Source organism: Scyliorhinus canicula, chromosome 1 (genome assembly GCF_902713615.1).
Source record: "Scyliorhinus canicula chromosome 1, sScyCan1.1, whole genome shotgun sequence".
NCBI classification, from domain to species: domain Eukaryota; kingdom Metazoa; phylum Chordata; class Chondrichthyes; order Carcharhiniformes; family Scyliorhinidae; genus Scyliorhinus; species Scyliorhinus canicula.
In genome coordinates, this window is record NC_052146.1 from 133,980,571 (window position 1) to 134,003,054 (window position 22,484).

Consider the following 22,484-nt stretch of genomic DNA (forward strand, 5'->3'; position numbering starts at 1 on the left):
TTCCGCCTCCGCCATGGTGGAGGCCGTGGCGGTGGCGAAAGAAAAAGAGTGCCCCCACGGCACTGGCCTGCCTGCCGATCGGTGGGCCCCGATCGCCGGCCAGGCCTCCGTGGGGGCATCCCTCGGGGTCCGATCGCCCCCCCCCCCCCCCCCCCCCCGGACCCCGGGGGGCCCGCTCGCGCCGCCAATCCCACCGGCACAGAGGTGGTTTAAACTACGTCGGCAGGAGAGGTCTGACAGCGGCGGGACTTCGGCCCACCGCGGGCCGGAGAATCGCCGCGGGGGCCCCGCCGATCGGCACAGGGGGCACGCCGATTCCCGGGTGGCGGAGAATTCCGGCCACGGCGGGGGCGGGATTTACGCCGGCCTCGGGCGATTCCCCGACCCTGCGGGGGGTCGGAGAATTCCGCTCCATGTGTCAGATACTGAGTGACAAAGAGAGTGTGGAAAAACAAAGTCATGCCTTTTTAACAGTGACTTTGTAGCACTTATAAATTCAGCATCATTTCTTGGTGGTCCTTTTTGACTTCAAATGAATTAAATATAAAATCTTTGTCAGCGTAACAATGGCAAACTCATTGGCGGGGACTTTCTGGTGCCGTTCGAGTTGGGCGGGTTTGGTGACAGGAGGGGAAAATATTGCGAGAAGGCCAAAGTTGCATTTCTCATTGTCGCAATGATCCCCTCCCCCACCATCAGTGACAAGCTGCATTACCCAATGTTCAATGTCAGGAACCTCACTATAATAAATGGTCGTATAATTATCGGGCCCATATGGCAGCTTCATCTCCCACATCAAATAATCCATCCACGGCAGCATGATGCCAGAACGGTGCGAAGCATGATTGGTCTCCGAAGGCATGCAGCTGGCCAACAGTACTCCCAGGGGAGCTCATGGGAGTGCAGTGCTGAGGGGGGAAAAGAGGGTAGTTCCCGGGTGGTGCCAGAGGCGGTGCACCTGGGTGAGCTTGTTGCCTTGCTGTGCGCTGGGGCAGCCTTTAGAAATGGTGCCACAGGTCATCGAGTGTCTGAGTTGCTGGCGGGGCCGGCCAATCTGAGTCTTCTCCATCACAAATACATCGGGGAAGCCGTGACTTCAATTTGTTTTCCGGCAAAGTCCCACATTATACGGCAGAAAAAGCCACCATTGCAGTTGGCAGCTTCAACGCCACTTTCCCCGTGCGACATCGGCCTTTGCTGATATCGGAGAAAATCCCGGCCACATTGTTAAGTTCGTATCAGTGTACAGACTTAACCTTTGCTCCTCCCTCAAGCACTGGCCAAAACAAATAGGTCAGTGGCTCGGGATGAGTGGCTAAACCACAAAGCATAATCTTGTTTGGTTGTTTTGCTATTCATATATGCTGTAGTGATTTTAAAAATGGTGTGAAAGAAAGCTAAAACCTTTTTATTAAATTAGCACGGGGATATGCGGTTGACATCTCTGCTGATTTTTATTTGGCGTGCTTTTAGAACATACTTCGAAGAAGCCCAGTTGGAGATAATAACTGTTGAAAATAATCAAGACAAGGAGGCAGAACTGGGACTCACTGTTGCAGCCATGTTCCCACCCTTCAGTGCAGTGTGAATAGGCAGCTTTGGGAGTTAGTTCTCCCACATGCTCAGAGCTCTATTGCTAATGAGTCAAGAGAGATAATCTGGTGTAATTACATCTGCTAATACACCAGATGTATAGTTGGTTAAGGACTATGTGCATCCTGAAATTGCCTTACAAACCAGGACATTTTCATTTTGGAATAAATGAGGATTGAATCAATGACAGATTAAAACATTCACTTTAAATTAACATTTCCATTCTAGGAACGTTCTGGGATAAGAACCTATAATATAAAATTTAGAGGGGGAAGAGCTACCATGCCAGGGAAATTGTGTACGCCCGATACTCAATAATAACTATGCAATTGCAGAGCGTGTGTTATGAATAGGTGGCTTGGATCCTGCGTGTCACAGTTAAATACAATACCTTCCTCAGTCTCCACACAAAGGCGGAGGCCCAGATTATAACGAGGATTCATCAGCCAATCATTACTGGTTGCTGTGATATCAAACTCCAGCCACCCCTCTTCCGTGGGCCACACTTCTTGATTGTCCAATAGGAGGAGCTCTGGCTCTCTAGAAGTGAAAGAAAATGAAATAAAATCAATTTGGGCCAGCCATGTAGGATCTTAAATAATATCCTGATGTGACCTCATGAACAACACAACAGCTGGAATTCCCCGGTCGTTGCGATTCACTTTTCCTGTCGGAAGCACACCCCCGACCCACGGGATTTCCGGCTGTGTGGGGTGGTTACAATGGGAAATCCCATTGACAGGAAGACAGAATCCCACCGTCAGCAAAGGGGGCACGGGGAAAAGAAAAAGGGTGGCTGCTGGACCAGAGGATCCAGCCTAATCTTTACTTATACAACACCTTTAACATAATAAAACATCCTCAGGCACTTCACAGGAAACAGTATATAGAATGTGACACTGAGCCACACGAGACGATATAAAGTCAGAAAACCAGACATTCTGGGTAGGATTTTCCAGTCCCCTCGCGGTGAGTTTTCCGGCAGGGGAGGCAGCTCACCATCGGCTACCGGTGGGATCTTCCGGCCCTGACAACGTCTGTGGCATTTTGTCTGAATCACCTGTCCCATAGCCAGGGAAGGGTCACCCATCCCATCGCCAGGGAACCAACTGTGGGGGGGTCGCCTTTGGCAGGACTGGGAATCCCGCCTGCGGGTGGCTGGAAAATCCCGTCCTGTAGGTCACAACAAGTCCCTCAAAGGAGCAGAGTAAGGGGGGGGGGGGTTTCTAGAGCTCAGGTCCCAGGCATAACACATGATCTCTTCCATTTTTCTGAAAAAGCTTTCCTGAAAGCAAAGTGTATGTTGTTCTATCCAATTTCCTGTTGATTTAACAAACAGAGCACGTTAGAGAAAGGAAATTAAAATTTTCCACTTTGAAATTTTGAACTGTTGAATTTATTATTTTTCTTTCACACTTACACCATCTGTCCTTTTACTTAGGCTTACTTCAAAATTGAGAGCAAATAGTTATTCCGAATAGTGGAAATTTCAGTACAAATGCGCCATTACTAAAGTTTGGAAGGGGCTCCGAAATAAAATACATCATCTGTTAAGCTGGAGGTGGAAACCATTCAATGATTTCTCCACGGAGCATTGAAGGGTCAGTAGGGGGGGGGTATCCAGGACGCAACAACTTCCCCCCCCCCCCCCCCCATTCCTCTACAACTACCCAATCCTAGTAACCCTCTTGCATTAGCTCAGCCTCTGAGCAATCCATAAGGGACATTCTAGTTTTGTAAATCATTTAAATTACATCATCAATCAACACATTTCAAGTTAAAACAATATTTCATTTTACAATCCCCTGAGATATCTCTGCTCCTCTAATTCTGGCCTCTTGAGCATTTGAGATTTTACTTATTCCACTATAGGTGGCCACATTTTCAGTTGCCTACGGGAATTGAGAGAAATATAGAGGAGCTGGGCAGAGCAGGAGCATGGTTAACCAAACAAGTTAGGATAGAGAACAATAATGAATAAATTTGAAAGGGTAATTCACCAGGACAGTCCAAAACAGTAAATGTGAGGAGCTCATGGGCTTCTTTGCAACTAATATTGAAACCGTCTGTTTAGCTGCCTCTGCTGCTTCCTTCCCTTCCTGGAGCCCGCAGAGCCAAACTTCCCCAAAAGATCCCCCAACCTCCAGTCCTGAACTAGCTTCCTTCCTTCTTGGGCAGCAGGGTAGCATAGTGGTTAGCATAAATGCTTCACAGCTCCAGGGTCCCAGGTTCGATTCCCGGCTGGGTCACTGTCTGTGTGGAGTCTGCACGTCCTCCCCCTGTGTGCGTGGGTTTCCTCCGGGTGCTCCGGTTTCCTCCCACAGTCCAAAGATGTGCGGGTTAGGTGGATTGGCCATGCTAAATTGCCCGTAGTGTCCTAATAAAAGTAAGGTTAAGGGGGGGGGGGGTTGTTGGGTTATGGGTATAGGGTGGATACGTGGGTTTGAGTAGGGTGATCATGGCTCGGCACAACATTGAGGGCCGAAGGGCCTGTTCTGTGCTGTACTGTTCTATGTTCTATGTTCTAGTTTCTCGCCCATCACCCCTGATGACTGCTTCGAGCTCATCTTGTCCATGAGATCCAACTCCTGCTGCTTCAAATCTATTCCTGACAAACTCCTGAACAGCCAACTTCCCTTCCTGACCACCATGTTCTTATATTGTTAATAGTTCCTTCTCTTCACGTACTGTTCCCCACCCTTTCACATCTGCTCACTTCACTATCCTCCTTATAATATTCTCACTGACCCCACTGTTCATGCAAACAACTGCCCCATCTCCAACTATCTCTCCCTCTCCAAAGTCCTTCGACAAAGTCCTGGTCACATTCCAGATTTATATCCATCTTACCCACAACTCCATGTTCAAGCACCTCCAATCAGATTACCACTCCTACAACAGAACTGAAACAGCCCTTAATAAAGGTTAACTATCCCTCCTAAAGGTGATAAACTGTCCCCTTCCTAAAGGTGATAAACTGTCCCCTCCTAAAGGTGTTAGACTGTCCCCTCCTAAAGGTGATAAACTGTCCCTTCCTAAAGGTGATAGACTGTCCCCTCCTAAAGGTGATAGACTGTCCCCCTCCTAAAGGTGATAAACTGTCCCTTCCTAAAGGTGATAAACTGTCCCTTCCTAAAGGTGATAAACTGTCCCTTCCTAAAGGTGATAAACTGTCCCCTCCTAAAGATGATAAACTGTCCCTTCCTAAAGGTGATAAACTGTCCCTTCCTAAAGGTGATAGACTGTCCCCTCCTAAAGGTGATAAACTGTCCCCTCCTAAAGGTGATAAACTGTCCCTTCCTAAAGGTGATAGACTGTCCCCTCCTAAAGGTGATAAACTGTCCCCTCCTAAAGGTGATAAACTGTCCCTTCCTAAAGGTGATAAACTGTCCCCTCCTAAAGGTGATAAACTGTCCCCTCCTAAAGGTGATAAACTGTCCCCTCCTAAAGGTGATAGACTGTCCCTCCTAAAGGTGATAAACTGTCCCTTCTCAGCCTTATTGACCTGTCCGACACATTCCATGTGGTTGGTGACATAATTCAGCTCCAACATGCAGTTTGGTTGGGTTGATCTCATCCGGTTCCATTCTGACCTATCCATTCGAGCCAAGTGCCATTCTTATCTATCCATATGTATAATCTCCTACAATGTCTTCTGTTTCTGTCCTTAACTCCCAGGTCCACCAAGAATCTATCCACGACTTCCTCATCCCGTAACACCTTCAATACTTCAACATCTTCACTCGAAAACATAGGTTCCACATGTATGTTGACGACACCCAGCGCATTGTCAGCATCACCCCTCTTGACCTTTTCACTATCTCCCATCCCTGATATCCAATGAGAAGTAGTTTTCTCCAACTAAATATTGAGACAATTGGGATAATTTCTTTCAATCCCGACCACTAACTTACTTTCTAAGCCAGCTGATCCACCCTTTGCAGCTTTGACGTCTTTTTTAGAACTGCGGTGAGCTTCAGACTGCCTATTGATTCCATCACCAAGACTGCTTACTTGCATGTCACCTGTCTTCTATCCTTGCCTCAGATTACCTGCTGCTGAAACCATCAGCCATGCTTTTGTTACCTCTGGACTTGACCATTTCAATGGTCTCCCATTTTCTACCCTCCATAAACCTGCACTCATCCAAAACTATGTTGCCCATATCCTAACTCACACCAGATTCCTGCTGACTTGCATTGGCTCCCAGTCTGGCAACACTTGCATTTTACAGTCCTCATCCTTGTTTTCAAATGCCTCCATGGATTTCCCCCTCCCTATCTCCAATATTTCCTTCAGCATCCTCCAACCATCCAAAATCTTTGCATTCCTTCAATTCTGGCCTCTTGCGCAGCTCTAATTTTAATCTTTCCACCATTGGCAGCGGGGGCTTTAAGATCAGGAATCCTCTCTCTAAACTTCTCTGCCGTTCTAGGTCTCTTTCCTGTTTTAAGACCTTTCTTAAAATCTACCTCTTCATCTGTTCTCCTTTCCAGCCAAGTGCCAAACCTTCTTTGGTAGCACGTCTGTGAAGTGCCTTGCGATGTTCAAGCCATCACATGAATGCAGATAGCTGTTATTGGAGGGGTGGAGTCAGTTAGCTCAGTTGGCTGGACGGCACATTTCTGATACGGAGTGACGGCAACAGTGTGGGTTCAATTCCTGTACTGGCTGAAGTTATTCATGAAGGTCCCACCTTCTCAACCTTGCTCCTCGCCGGAGCCGTGGTGCCCCTCAAGTTAAATCCAATCAGCTCTCAAAGGGGAGAGCAGCCTATGGTCCTCTGGGACTGTGGCAACGTTCATTTGAGGAGCAAATGGAAGCTGAGCACCTAATAGGATGCATGTGGTCACCATTAAGAAAGTCAAATTGAAAAGGCAATCCACCGGCTCCTTGAAAATTAAAGAAATGTTTGGAGATTAGAGTCACAGGCATGCTTTTGTGAGAGTTTTCTTGAATATTCTATTATGCTTTCAAAGCAGTATTTAGTCCTGAACATTACTTTATCAAATTATTTTGAGAAGGAGCTCTGAACAACCATGCAAGTGGGCAGAATTAACTAATGGATTCTGATTGCTGTTATTTGCAGGGCTCCAGGTTCAAGTACTGAAGTGATGAAGTGACAGAAAGCGCTGAGTGTGGCGCCTCAGATTAAAGCATACTTTATCACACGGCATAGATTGGCAAATGAATGGAATCTCTCATGTAGTTAACACAAGCTGTCAACTGAAGACTGAGATGAATCCAGCGATATTCCAGAGACACATTCAGTTACTATCTCAAGCTGAAGCTTTTCTGACCTTTAGTACGTGCAATTATGCAGGTTCAGGGTCATCCTGTTAACATTGGAGAATGTGTTTCATAAACCATACTTAGCAGCTACCAATGCTTTGGGGGGGGGGGGGGGGTGCTGGAGGTGAAGGGAGTCTAGGTTTCTCCTGCCTACCTTGATGTTTGATAATATTATTCACAGTTGTGAGCTAAAAATATTTTGTTAAAAAGAACTGACTCCCCCATGCACTCTACAACACCCAAAGCGGCTGCTCAGACTCCAGTTGTCATAACCTTGCCAAGTTTCTCCCAAGTAACAATCTCAAGCTCTAGTACTCCTGACTATCTCCTTCATTTCAACCCTGCCTCTGTTTCATCCTCAAACCTCCACAAACGCCTGCTCAGCAACTGACAATTCTTGGCATAACTGCCAGCCGTTTCCTCACAGCTATTTTTTAAAGGCACTGCATTTTTACGTCCAGCATATTTCATTGTGATAAACCGCAACCATGTAGTTTTTAGTTGTCCTTTCTAGATTGACCCCTTGAGGAGTGTAGCAACATTTTGTTGTGAACTAAAAATCTAACAAGGTTGCTGTTTTCTTTTCTGTGACTAATTCAAAAATTGGAATACTTTAATATTCAAACCTTATTCAGCAATTGGGACATACGTGTTGTCATCTGAACGTTTATCATTTTAAACCACGGATTGTGGGAGAGGGGATCATGTGATGTGAGCACAGGAGTGGCTGCAGTTTTGTGACCTCTGGCACTATCTACCTTCAAAATGTTTTTTATCCTTATGCGCATCTCATAATTACTTGCTTTCACTGCATGTGTCTTGTACTATGTCCCTGGAAGATTCTGGCTAGATTTTGGCGATGCGGTGCTTGTTAGATTGAGGCAGTCAGAGGTGGCAGAGGTGAGGCCCAGCTTGCGGTGGTGGTTTAGCTGGGGAACGGGTCTATGCCTTGGGGTTGCTATCGGCATCAAGATGTTGGCTGCCATTGTGAATGATGTTTTGGATGATTTGCTCCATCGCGCAGGCTGCTGGTGTTCATTTAGATAAACTGAGAAATGGTGGAAGCAGAGAAGAGATTTCTATTGCTCGATGGAGAAATCTCCTTGTTGAGGGCTCGCCTTTGGTCTCTGCAAATCCAGTTGCATGGTAGGTTGTTTATCCTGACTGATCTGGGGAGTTGGATCTGTGATGTACTTGTAGGATGCCCTGATTTATCTGACAAGAACACTTGTAGCTAAAACTATAAATGATTTATTAACATTAACTGTGGGTCAAATATATACAAACAACTGATGAATGACAGTATGAACATGCACAAGCAACTCTCCCCCTGCTCCCTAGTCAGTCTGAGGTAATCTGAGTCTAAAATTTACTTATATACTAATGAGACTCCTAGTGGCCCGTCAGTGAATTACAGCACAACCATGATATCACTACAGGTCCGGACGGGGTGTCCATGCACCTGGTGCTTTGAGGGGAGCAGGGAACAAGTTCCTAGCCGAATTTGAGAATTAGCTGCCATGCTTTCGCAATCTCAACTTGAAGGCTGGGCATTTGAGTTTGTTGGAGCACATTTTATATGGTTTCGGAGGCCTGGGGTCGTTCGTACAATCCAACCACTCAACTTGCATTGTCTCATCATCGATGCTTGTCGAGGGGAGTTTGAGGCAGCTGGACACGTTGGTTGATCGCTTCCCACAGGGGCTGAGGTTCCTTGCCTTGTGGACGCTGGGATGATGATATGGTGGAGGTGAAGGTACTTCGTTCGATGGAGGTTTGGAGGGATCCTGAATGTTGCTTGATGGTCCTGTCATGGATTTGGCCTTTCCAGACTCCACAGATGGTGCTATAATCCTGCAGTTCATCAATACTCCTGAACTTTATTCCCTTGGACTATGCTGCTGGTTTCATGTTATTGTCTTTTTTACTGACACGGGTGTACGATATGTAAGTAAGCACAGAGGCTGTGGTCACCTGTTATCCTGTTGTGGCAAAAACCATACTGAGTCGATGGGGGTGCCATGAAGTTTGTGCATAGTCTTGACTTTTTTTTCCTCTTAGTAGACTTCAGTAAGGCCTTTGACAAGGTCCCTCATGGCAAACTGGTACAAAAGATGAACTCACACGGGATCAGAGGTGAGCTGGCAAGATGGATACAGAACTGGCAAGGTCATAGAAGGCAGAGACTAGCAATGGAAGGGTGCATTTCTTTTTTTTATCAACATTTTATTGAGGTATTTATGGTTTTATAACAACAGAAGAAACAATGTGCATGCAAATATAAACATAGTGCAAAAGCCGTCTTCCTCCCTCACAGGTCCCACCTTTACTAACACCCTACTCTAAACTAAACTAAACTCCGACCCCCCCTCCCCGACCTCTTCTGCTGACGGTTAATTTTCTCCAAAGAAGTCGACGAACGGTTGCCACCTCCGGACAATCCTAACGTTGACCCTCTCAAGACGAGCTTGATTTTCTCCAGACAGAGAAAGCTAGCCATGCCAGTTAGCCAAGTCTCTGACTTTGGGGGCTTTGACTCCCTCCAAGCTAATAGTATCTGTCTCCGGGCTACCAGGGAAGCAAAGACCAGAACATCTGCCTCTTTCTCCTCCTGGATTCCCGGGTCTTCCGACACTCCGATAATCGCCACCACTGATGGGTTTGAGCCGGGGGGGATGGATAGTGTATACAGGAGGTGGAGGGAAGTGTGGCTGGTCAAGGTGAGGGATTTGTATTTGGAGGAAGGGTTCGCCAGTCTGGAGGAGCTAAGGGAGAGGGTAGAGCTGCCGAGGGGTAGTGAGTTCAGGTATCTACAGGTTAGGGACTTTGCACAAAAGGTCTGGAAGGGGTTCCCTAGATTGCCGGGATACACCCTGCTGGAGCGACTGCTGCTTCCGGATGTGGAAGGGGAGGGAAGAATTGGGGATATATACAAGTTGCTGGAGGAGCAGATGGCGAGCGGGTGGTGAAGATCAAGGAGAAATGGGAAGCGGAGTTGGGAATGGAGATCAATTGGAGAGTATGGAGTGAGGCACTGTGTAGGGTAAACGGGACCTCCTCTTGTGCAAGGATGAGCCTGATACAGTTTAAGGTGGTGCGCAGGGTGCATATGACTCGGGTGAGAATGAGTGGGTTCTTTCAGGGGGTAGCAGATGAGCGAGAGAGGTGTGGGCGGGGGCCAACGAATCATGCGGACATGTTTTGGGGTTGTGAAAAATTGGGAAGATTCTGGGAGGGAGCGTTCGCGGTCTTAGCCAGGATAGTGAAGGAGGGAGTGGACCCGGACCCTTTGGTGCCGATATTTGGGGTTTCAGAGAAGCCGGAGCTCATGGGGAGGAGGAAGGTCGATGTCGTGGCCTTCTCATCTCTGATTGCATGCGAAGAATTTTGCTGGTGGCGGTCGGCATCACCACCAGGGGTAGCAGCATGATTTGGTGATCTGTACGACTTCCTGCGGTTAGAGAAGATAAAGTATGAGTTAAGGGGCTCAGCAAGGGGAGTTTGAGAAAAGGTGGGGGATGTTTGTGACCGTGTTTGAGGAGCTGTTCATCGCAGGGAGGTGGGGAGGTGGGGGGCTGGGTGATGGGGATGGGGGGGGGGGGGGGGGGGGGGGGGGTGAAAAAGGAGGAAAATCTGTACAAACTGTATTGTTGATTGTTGGGAAGAATGTTTCCCCGGGTGTTTATTTGCTGTAGCCTACTTTGATATGTGTTTGAATAAAATGCGTTTTTAGAAAAAGCAAATCGCCACCTCTGGACTCGGTGCCACCCTTGTTTCCAACACCTTGGACATGACATCCGCAAACCCCTGCCAGAATCCACTAAGCTTTGGACATGTCCAGAACATATGGACATCGCTGGCCCTCCCACACACCTTATCTTCTACAGCAAAGAACCTGTTCACCCAGGCCACTGTCATGTGGGCCTGGTGAACGACCTTAAACTGTATCAGGCTGAGCCTGGCACATGATGTGGACGCATTGACTCTACTCAACGCGTCCGCCCAGAGACCATAAGACCATAAGACCATAAGACATAGGAGTGGAAGTAAGGCCATTCGGCCCATCGAGTCCACTCCACCATTCAATCATGGTTGATTTCAACTCCATTTACCCGCTCTCTCACCATAGCCCTTAATTCCTCGAGAAATCAAGAATTTATCAATTTCTGTCTTAAAGACACTCAATGTCCCGGCCTCCACCGCCCTCTGTGGCAATGAATTCCACAGACCTACCACTCTCTGGCTGAAGAAATTTCTCCTCATCTCTGTTCTAAAGTGACTCCCTTTTATTCTAAGGCTGTGCCCCCGCGTCCTAGTCTCCCCTGCTAATGGAAACAACTTCCCTACGTCCATCCTATCCAAGCCATTCATTATCTTGCACGTTTCTATTAGATCTCCCCTCAACCTCCTAAACTCCAATGAATATAATCCCACGATCCTCAGACGTTCATCGTATGTTAGGCCTACCATTCCTGGGATCATCCGTGTGAATCTCCGCTGGACCCGCTCCAGTGCCAGTATGTCCTTCCTGAGGTATGGGGCCCAAAATTGCTCACAGTATTCTAAATGGGGCCTAACTAGTGCTTTATAAAGCCTCAGAAGTACATCCCTGCTTTTATATTCCAAGCCTCTTGAGATAAATGACAACATTACATTTGCTTTCTTAATTACGGACTCAACCTGCAAGTTTACCTTTAGAGAATCCTGGACTAGGACTCCCAAGTCCCTTTGCACTTTAGCATTATGAATTTTGTCACCGTTTAGAAAATAGTCCATGCCTCTATTCTTTTTTCCAAAGTGCAAGACCTCGCACTTGCCCACGTTGAATTTCATCAGCCACTTCTTGGACCATTCTCCTAAACTGTCTAAATCTTTCTGCAGCCTCCCCACCTCCTCAATACTACCTGCCCCTCCACCTATCTTTGTATCATCGGCAAACTTGGCCAGAATGCCCCCAGTCCCGTCATCTAGATCGTTAATATATAAAGAGAACAGCTGTGGCCCCAACACTGAACCCTGCGGGACACCACTTGTCACCGGTTGCCATTCCGAAAAAGAACCTTTTATCCCAACTCTCTGCCTTCTGTCTGACAGCCAATCGTCAATCCATGTTAGTACCTTGCCTCGAATACCATGGGCCCTTATTTTACTCAGCAGTCTCCCGTGAGGCACCTTGTCAAAGGCCTTTTGGAAGTCAAGATAGATAACATCCATTGGCTCTCCTTGGTCTAACCTATTTGTTATCTCTTCAAAGAACTCTAACAGGTTTGTCAGGCACGACCTCCCCTTACTAAATCCATGCTGACTTGTCCTAATCCGACCCTGCACTTCCAAGAATTTAGAAATCTCATCCTTAACGATGGATTCTAGAATTTTGCCAACAACCGAGGTTAGGCTAATTGGCCTATAATTTTCCATCTTTTTTCTTGTTCCCTTCTTGAACAGGGGGGTTACAACAGCGATTTTCCAATCCTCTGGGACTTTCCCTGATTCCAGTGACTTTTGAAAGATCATAACTAACGCCTCCACTATTTCTTCAGCTATCTCCTTTAGAACTCTAGGATGTATCCCATCTGGGCCCGGAGATTTATCAATTTTCAGACCTTTTAGTTTCTCTAGCATCTTCTCCTTTGTGATGGCAACCATATTCAACTCTGCCCCCTGACTTTCCTGAATTGTTGGGATATTACTCATGTCTTCTACTGTGAAGACTGATGCAAAGTACTTATTAAGTTCCTCAGCTATTTCCTTGTCTCCCATCACTAGATTACCAGCGTCATTTTGGAGCGGCCCAATGTCTACTTTTGCCTCCCGTTTGTTTTTAATGTATTTAAAGAAACTTTTACTATCATTCCTAATGTTACTGGCTAGCCTACCTTCATATTTGATCCTCTCCTTCCTTATTTCTCTCTTTGTTATCCTCTGTTTGTTTTTGTAGCCTTCCCAATCTTCTGACTTCCCACTACTCTTTGCCACATTATAGGCTCTCTCTTTTGCCTTGATGCATTCCCTGACTTCCTTTGTCAGCCATGGCTGCCTAATCCTCCCTCTGATAACCTTTCTTTTCTTTGGGATGAACCTCTGCACTGTGTCCTCAATTACTCCCAGAAACTCCTGCCATTGCTGTTCTACTGTCTTTCCCACTAGGCTCTGCTTCCAGTCGATTTTCGTCAGTTCCTCCCTCATGCGCCTGTAATTACCTTTATTTAACTGTAAAACCTTTACATCTGATTCTACCTTCTTTCTTTCAAATTGCAGACTGAATTCTACCATATTATGATCACTGCTTCCTAAGTGTTCCCTTACTTTAAGGCCTTTTATCAATTCTGGCTCATTACATAACACTAAGTCCAGAATAGCCTGTTCCCTCGTGGGCTCCATCACAAGCTGTTCCAAAAAGCCATCCTGTAAACATTCAATGAATTCCCTTTCTTTGGGTCCACTGGTAACATTATTTACCCAGTCCACCTGCATATTGAAGTCCCCCATGATCACTGTGACCTTGCCTTTCTGACATGCCCTTTCTATTTCGTGGTGCATTTTGTGCCCCTGGTCCTGACCACTGTCAGGAGGCCTGTACATAACTCCCATTATGGTTTTTTTGCCTTTGTGGTTCCTCAACTCTACCCACACAGACTCCACATCGTCTGACCCTATGTCGTTTAGTGCTATTGATTTAATTTCATTTCTAATTACCAAGGCAACCCCGCCCCCTCTACCCACCTCTCTGTCTTTTCGATAGGTTGTAAATCCCTGGATGTTTAACTGCCAGTCCTGCACCCCCTGCAACCACGTCTCTGTGATGCCTACCACATCATACCTGCCAGTCACAATCTGGGCCACAAGCTCATCTACCTTGTTCCGTACACTGCGGGCATTTAAATATAGCACCTTTAATTCCCTATTGACTGTCCCTTTTTGTTTTCTTAGTGTGGTGGACCTTGGTTTACTGAGCCTTTCCATACACTGTGTCATATTTTGTGAGATGGGGACTATCGTAACCTCTCCTGAGCTCTGTCTTTTCGTGATTTTTTGTAATCCTAAGCAGCTACGCTTCCCACTGATTCCTTCACCTCTTGGTTCCCTGACTTTCCCTTCCCCCCCAATCTCTAGTTTAAAGTCCTATTGACCACCCTATTTACTCTTTTCGCCAGAACACTGGTCCCAGCTCGGTTCAGGTGGAGACCATCCCAACGGTATAGGTCCCCCCGTCCCAAAACTGATGCCAGTGTCCCATGAAAAGGAACCCCTCTTTCCCACACCACTCTTTCAGCCACGTGTTAACTTCCCTTATTCTTGCCTCCCTATGCCAATTTGCACGTGGCTCGGGCAGTAATCCGGAGATTATGACCCTTGAGGACCTGTTTTTTAATTTGAATCCTAACTCTTTATAATCTCTAAACAGGTCCTCTTTCCTAGACTTGCCTAAGTTGTTGGTACCGACATGGACCACAACAACTGGATCCTCCCCCTCCCTCTCCAATATCCTTTCAAGCCGGTCAGAGATGTCCCGCACCCTAGCACCGGGCAGGCAACATACCATGCGGGACCCTCGATCCTGCTCACAAAGGATACTATCTATCCCTCTGATAATAGAATCCCCTACAACTACAACTTGCCTATTTACTTCCTCCCCTTGAATGGCCTGCTGAACCATGGTGCCTTGGTCAGCTGACTCATCCTTCCTGCAGCCCTGTTCGCCATCCACACAGGGAGCAAGTGCCTCGTACCTGTTGGACAGGGTCAAGGGCTGAGGCTCCTGAGTTCCTGACTGCTGGTTCCCTTTACCTGCCTGACTTGCAGTCACACCCTGCTGTCCCTGGCCACTGGCAGGATTTAAACTATTTACTCTGACAGGTGTGACTGCCTCCTGAAACAAAGTGTCCAGGTAAGCCTCCCCCTCCCGGATGTGCCTCAGTGTGTGAAGCTCAGACTCCAGCTCATCAACTCTGAGCCGGAGTTCTTCGAGCAGCCAACACTTACTGCAGATGTGGTCGCTGCAGCTCGCAATGGGATCTGCCAGCTCCCACATCAAGCAGCGTAAGCACATCACCTGACCAGCCATCTCTAATTAATTAATTTGTTTAATTTAAGTTTACGAGTTTTAAATTTGGGGCAGATTGGTTATCAACCAATCAGATCACAGCTTCCCTCTGACGTCACTTTTGAAAAAAAAAGTGGAAAACAGGAAGTTACCGTTAGGTCTGTATACTCACCCAGAGACTGCTCCTCCTCCTCTGAACGGCTCCCGAAACTAGGCCTCGATCCCCGGGTTAAAGTGAGTTTTTATACTCACCCAGAGACTGCTCCTCCTCCTCTGAACGGCTCCCGAAACTAGGCCTCGATCCCCGGGTTAAAGTGAGTTTTTAATACTCACCCAGAGATTGCTCCTCCTCCTCTGAACGGCTCCCGAAACTAGGCCTCGATCCCCGGGTTAAAGTGAGTTTTTATACTCACCCAGAGACTGCTCCTCCTCCTCTGAACGGCTGAAACTAGGCCAACGGACAGAACTTTTTTTTTGGTTAGAGGAGGAGGATGGGTGGGAGACACTACGTAAGTAGTGTTTCGGGTAAAGCTGTCACTCGAGAACAGCCCCTTCACAAACCACCTTCAACTTACGCTGACCGCACTGCACGTATGCAAATGTCCCCGGAACAGCCAATCAGAAGCTCTGCTCTGCTGCCCTCTGCTACCATCCTCTATCTCTTCTCCTAACTCCTCTTCCCATTTGTGTTTCAGCTCCTCGGTCTGCGTCTCCTCTGACCCCATGAGTTCCTTGTAAATGTCAGAAACCCTCCCTTCCCACCCACAATCTGGAAACTACCCTGTCCTGTATTCCCCTTGGTGGTAGGAGTAGGCAGGTTGGGAAGTCCCGCACCTGCAGGTACCTAAACTCATTCCCTCTCGTCAATTCAAATTTCTCCTCCAACTCCCTCAGGCTGGAAAAGCTCCCCTCTATAAACATATCTCCCATCCTCTCAATCCCTGCTCTCTGCCATCTCCGGAACCCTCCATCCAGCCTCCCCGGGGCAAGCCGGTTGTTATTGCAGATTAGAGACCAGACCGATAACCCCTCCGCTCCCACATGTCTCCTCCATTGCCCCCAGACTCTATGGGCTGCCACCACCACGGGGCTGGTGGAGTACCATGCCGGCGGGAACTGCAGAAGCGCCTGTCGTGTTAGGTACACTGGTCTAACACTGGCTGCAACTGGATGCAGCTTAGATCAGAAAGATACTCCAGACCTTGAAGTTAGTTCAATCAGGTTTATTGAACTAATAGCACAGTTAGCACAGTTCTCTGTGAGTTCGATTCTCTGCTAACTTAAGTGTGGTTACTCTGTCTGACTGAACCAGACTAGCTCTTAGCCACGTGGTGGAGGTGTGAGATTGCAACAACACCCTTGACTGACTCTCTAGATGTTCATCAGTGGAACGAGGCGGAGTGTGAGTGCCTCGTGTCTTTTATAGTCAGATCCCACCCCTGAGTGTCCTGCCTGCTTATTGGTCATTTCCTGTACTCTGTGTCCATTAGCTGCTTGTCTGCATATCAATGTGTGTGTCTGCATATGATTACATCTCCCCTTTTTTTAATGTTTGGATGACATATGTGAACGTATTTACAAGATAGGCCAATATTAACATTTATACATGCAGTGGATGTGAAAACAGCTGTCTAAGGTGAGAACACAGAACATAGCAAACAGAACAAATGTTCAGAAGTCCAGTCTCTGGCTTGCATCTGATCCTGGTCGACTGCCGGAGAGGTGGTGGTGGGGACGACAGCGCCTTGATGGGCGGGATTGAAGCCTGACTGGTGGCCTCATGAGTCGAGGTATCAGGAGGTGGCAAAACAACAGAAGGAAACGGAGAAGAATGTGGTTGCGGGCAGGCAACTTTGCGCAGTGCCCGTCTGTTTCGCCGCACAACAGAACCATCAGCCAGACGCACAACATATGGGCGGGGGGCAGCCTGTCGAACAATGATAGCTTGAGCAGACTAGCCACCATCAGGGATCTTGACCCGAACAGTGTCTGATGGGGATAACACGGGCAAATCGGTGGCATGAGCATCATAGCCCTGTTTTTGCCGGTCTCGGAGCTGCTGCCCCTTCTGCAGCACCGGGAGGTGATCAAGGTTGGGCAAGTGTATGGCTGGAAGTGTCGTCCGCAGGTCCCTGTTCATCAGGAGTTGAGCCGGCGACATGCCAGTGGACAGTGGGGTCGCTCTGTACGCAAGCAGCGCAAGGTGAATGTCAGACGCAGAACCGCCTTGCAGATGAGCTGCTTCACTATGTGCATCCCTTTCTCAACTTTTCCGTTTGACTGCGGATAGTGTGGGCTGGAAGTGACGTGTTTGAACTGATATGACTGGGCAAACAGAGACCATTCATGGCTGTTGAAGTACAGGCCATTGTCACTCATGACAGTGAGTGGGATACCCTGCAGAACGTCTCTTTACAGACCTTGATAACGGTCTGAGATGGGAGGTCTGAGATCTTGATTAACACGTAATCACGACTATTTGCATGAAAGAAGTCGATGCCAACCTTGGACCACAGAGAGGTTTTGATTTCATGCTGCTTAAGTGTCTCATTACTCTGCGCTGGCTGGAAGCGTTGACAGGTTTCACAGTTAAGGACCATGTTCGCAACGTCCTGGCTGATCCCAGGCCAGTAGACAGCCTGCCTGGCTCTGTGTTTGCACTTTTCCACACCCAGGTGGCCCTCATGGATTTGACAGAGCGCCAAACTCTGGAGACTGTGTGGAATTACAATCCGGTACAATTTGAGGAGGATACCATCAACCACCGTCAGGTCATCCTTTACATTGAAAAATTGAGGGCATTGCCCTTTTTGCCAGCCATTGGCTAGGTGTTGCATAACATGCTGCATGAGGGGGGTCTTTGGCTGTCTTCTCACGGATACGAATCACCTTCCAATCAGATGCCGGGAGGTGCTAGAACACAGCTGCACCTGTGACTCAACCTGTGATTCAATGTGCCGGATTATGTTCGGTGGTGCACTAGACATGGTGATGGAGCGGGACAGTGTATCGGCAATGATGAGTTCATTGCCAGGCGTGTAGACCAGGTCAAAGTCGTACATTCTGTGTTTGAGGAAGATGCGCTGCAACGGAGGTGTCATGTCATTAAGGTGCTTGTGGACAATGTGGACCAGGGGCCTGTGATCCGTCTCGACTGTGAATGTCGGCAGGTCGTAGACATAGTCGTGAAACTTGAGAATGCCAGTGAGAAGACCCAGGCATTCCTTCTCGATTTATGCATACCTTTGTTTGGCGGGCGTCGTTGCCCTTGATGCATAGGCAACCTGTGCCCAGGAGGAAGTGTCATCGCGTTGCAGCAGGGCTGCACCGATGCCATCCTGGCTCGCATCTGTCGAGATTTTTGTTTCCCTGTCTGGGTCGAAAAATGCCAATATGGCTGCAGTGGTGAGCTTGGCTTTCAGCTCCAACCACTCTGCCTGATTGGCCGCCTTCCACTCGAAGGCAGTGGACTTCTTCACGAGTTTTCCTAGGGCCGTGGTGTGTGAGGCAATGTTTGGGATGAACTTGCCCAGAAAATTGACCATGCCCAGGAAGCGTAATACCGCCTTCTTGTCTTCAGGGACCTTCATGGCTTCGATGGCCTTGACCTTGTCTGTGCCCGGGCGCACGCCCTGCTGAGAGATCTGGTCTCCTAGGAACTTGAGTGTCGACATGCCAAAGCAACATTTGGCCCTGTTCAGCTTCAGGCCATTGGCATGGACACGGCGGAATACCTGCTGGAGACGGGAAACGTGCTCTTTAGGGGTCGTGGACCATATGATGACGTCGCCCATGTACACACGAACCCCTCCATCATCTGCTTCATGATGCGATGAAATATCTCCGATGCCAAGACGATGCCGAATGGCATACAGTTATAGCAGTACCTGCCAAACAGTGTGTTGAAGGTGCAGAGCCTTCTGCTGGACTCATCCAGCTGGATTTGCCAGAATCCATGTGACACATCTAACTTCATGAAAATCCGTGCATGTGTCATCTGACTGCTAAGTTCCTCCCCCTTCGGGATGGGGGTAGTATTCATGCATTATACTCTGGCTGAGATCCTTGGGATCAATGCAGATGCGCAGCTCTCCAGAGGGTTTTTTTAACCACTACCATCGAGCTGACCCAGTCAGTCAGTTCGGTTACCCTGGAAATGATCCCCTGCTGCTGCAGCTCCTTGAGCTGTTCCTTCAGGCGCTCCTTCAGCGGAGCCAGGACCCGGCGTGGTGCATGGACCACTGGCTTGGCATCAGGTCGCAGTAGGATCTTGTACCGATATGGCAAAGTGCCCATCCCGTCAAATACATCTGGATCCTGAGTGGGGATGTCGTCAATGCCAGCTTGAAGATCCACGTTGGAGGATGTTGTTGAATAAACCCGCTGCACCAGGGTTTAGCTTTTTGCAGGCATGCGCACCCAGTAGGGATGCCCTGTGCAGCTTGACAATTTCAAACTTTAGCCGTGCATGGGTACTCCGGTTGGAGATGAGTAGATGGCAGGACCCCAGTGCCGTGATGGCATTACCCTTATAGTCCAGGAGCTGGCAGGCTGTTGGAAGGACCTTGGGGGGCTTCTTTATGCATTTGATATCTTCCTGTGAGAGGAGGTTGGCAGAAGCACCTGTGTCCAGCTTGAACTGGATGGAGCAGCGGTTGACCTGCATCACCGCAAACCATTCGTCCTCCGAATCCACAGTGAGGCTGGACTGAATGCGAGATGAGTTAAGTGTGGCATGTTCACATGTGGTAATTATGCCCACTCGGTAGGCGGACTCCAGGCACTCGTCCTTTGGATCTGTTGTACTGCCAGGATCAGAATCCTGTGATCGTCTTTGCACATTCTGGACGCGCCATCGTCGGAATTGGGAGGGCTGGCCTCTGACTGGTGGTGCAGACCTGCACAAGGCTGCGTAGTGTCCAGGCTTTCTGCACTTCAAACATCGCCTGCTTCTTGCAGGGCAGTGTCCCTTTAAGTGGGCGTTGCCACAGTTTGGGCACGCCATGACGCGGTGTACGTCGTCGCACATGCGCAGTGCGGTCGGCAGACATCTGCACCTGCGCAGTGTGGGTGTCGGCCGCTTCGTTATCCCATTCGCAACGCGCATGCGTGGGGCTCCGGGAAAAGCGCACAAGATGGCCGCTGTCTTCAATGCTGAGGCGCTGCATCCGGGAGATGGCCTGCACATTGTCTGCCTCGTGGGAGGCAAGTTTCTCATTTTCAGCCGATTTGTACTGGGCATAGCGATTTTTGGCGTGCTCATGCACTGTACATGTTTCAATCGCGACTGGCAGGGTCATATGCTTGATTTTTAAGAGCTGCTCTCTCAGAGGATCAGAGTAAACTCCAAACACGATTTGGTCTCTGATCATGGAGTCAGCAATATCACCAAAGTTGCAGGACAGCGCTAGCAGGTGGAGGCTAGTTAAGAAGGCATTGAAAGATTCATCTTTACCTTGAAGACGTTGTTTGAATATGTAGCGCCTGAAGATTTCATTGGTGTGCACTTCACAGTGACTGTCAAACTTGTCCAGGTTGGTCTGAAACTTTGTCTTGTCCTGGCCTTCGGTGAAGTTAAACGAGTTGAAGAGTTCGATGGCTTGATCACCCCCTGTTGAGAGGAGAAGCGCGATCTTTCTTGCATCAGGCGCACCCTCAAGGTCTGAGGCTTCGATGTACAGCAGAAACATTTGCTTGAATATCCGCCAGTTGGCACTGAGATTGACAGAGGTCCAGAGCTGGTGAGGAGCCTGAATCTTCTCCATGGTGCCGGGATACATTTGCTGGTCGTCACGGAATGGACTAAGGTAAGCCACCTTAAATTAGTAGTGTCCTGGTATCATGTCGTGTTAGGTACACTGGTTTAACACTGGCTGCAACTGGATGAGGCTTAGATCAGAAAGATGCTCTAGACCTTGAAGTTAGTTCAATCAGGTTTGTTGAACTAATAGCACAGTTAGCACAATTCTCTGTGAGTTCAACTCTCTGCTAACTGAAGTGTGGTTACTCTGTCTGACTGAACCAGACTGGCTCTTAGCCACGTGCTGGAGGTGTGAGATTGTAACAACACCCTTGACTGACCCTCTAGACGTTCATCAGCGGAACGAGGCGGAGTGTGAGTGCCTCGTGTCTTTTATAGTCAGATCCCACCCGAGTGTCCTGCCTGCTTATTGGTCATGTCCTGTTCTCTGTGTCCATTAGCTGCTTGTCTGTACATCATTATGTGTGTGTCTGCATATCATTACATCTCCGTTACCAATGCTTCCAAACTAGTGCCCTTGCATGATGCCGCCTCCACTCGCTCCCACACTGACCCTCCTCCAACCATGGCTGTATTCACCGCCCAATAATAATTACTAAAGTTTGGCAGCGCCAGCCTGCACCCCCCCCCCCCCCCCCCCCCCTCCACCCGGCTCTGCTCCAGCATCCCCTTTTTTTACTCGCGGGGTCTTACCCACCCATACAAAGCCAGTGATCACCTTATTGATACGTTTAAAGAAGGACCGCGGAATAAAGATGGGGAGACACTGAAACACAAACAGGAATCTCAGGAGGACTGTCATTTTCACTGTCTGCACCCTGCCAGCTAGTGACAATGGGAGTGCTTCCCACCTTCGGAAATTGTCCTTCATTTGGTCTACTAGTCGGGTCAGATTTAACTTGTGTAGCCGTCCCCATTCCCGCGCCACCTGGATGCCTAGGTACCCTACCATCCTAAATGGCAGCTCCCCCAATCGCCTCTCCTGCCCCCTTGCCTGGATCGCAAACATCTCACTTTTCCCCATATTCAGTTAGAACCCAAAAACTGGCCAAATTCCCCCAGAATTCTCATAATATCTTCCATCCCTTCAAGTGGGACCGAAACATATTGGAGCAGTCGTCTGCATAAAGCAAGACTCTGTGTTCCAATCCCCCCCTGGACCAGCCCCTTGAGGCTCTCAGCGCAATTGCCAGCGCCTCTATGGCCAGCGCAAACAGCAGTGGGGAGAGGGGGAATCCCTGTCTTGCCCCCCCGGTGCAGCCTGAAATAGTTCGATGTTGACCTGTTCGTCCACACACTTGCCACAGGAGCCTGATACAGCAACCTGACCCAGTCAATGAAGCCCCGCCCAAATCCAAACCGCCCCAGTACCTCGCACAGATATTCCCATTCCACCCGATCAAAAGCTTTCTCTGCGTACATTGCGACCACTACCTCCACATCACTACCTCCACGTCCCTACCTTCTGGGGGCATCATGATCACATTTAGCAACCTTCTTACGTTGGCCGCCAACTGCCTACCTTTAACGAATCTCGTCTGGTCCTCCCCAATCACGCTGGAACGCATTCTTCAATCCTAGAGGACAAGGTTTTGGCTTACAGTTTGGCGTCTACTTTTAGTAGGGAGATCAGCCTGTAGGATCCGCATAGCTCCGGGTCCTTGTCCTGCTTCAGGATCAATGAGATAGTGGCCTGTGACATCGTCGGGGGAAGCACCCCACGCTCCCTTGCCTCATTGAATGTCGTCATCAACAGCGGCCCCAATATCCCAGAGAACTTTTTTAAAAACTCCA

The 22,484-nt window shown here is 48.6% G+C and overlaps 1 protein-coding gene across 3 annotated transcripts in view; it reads right to left on the minus strand.

Moving 5' to 3' along the window:
- The window catches only part of LOC119967672 (bone morphogenetic protein 7-like), a 107,731-nt gene that overhangs the window by 14,095 nt on the left and 71,152 nt on the right, over window positions 1–22,484 (minus strand). For all 3 annotated transcript variants that reach the window (XM_038800509.1, XM_038800499.1, XM_038800490.1), the window contains one exon: window positions 1,985–2,133. In XM_038800509.1, the coding sequence (XP_038656437.1) occupies window positions 1,985–2,133 (149 nt within the window). The remainder of the gene's footprint in view (window positions 1–1,984; window positions 2,134–22,484) is intronic.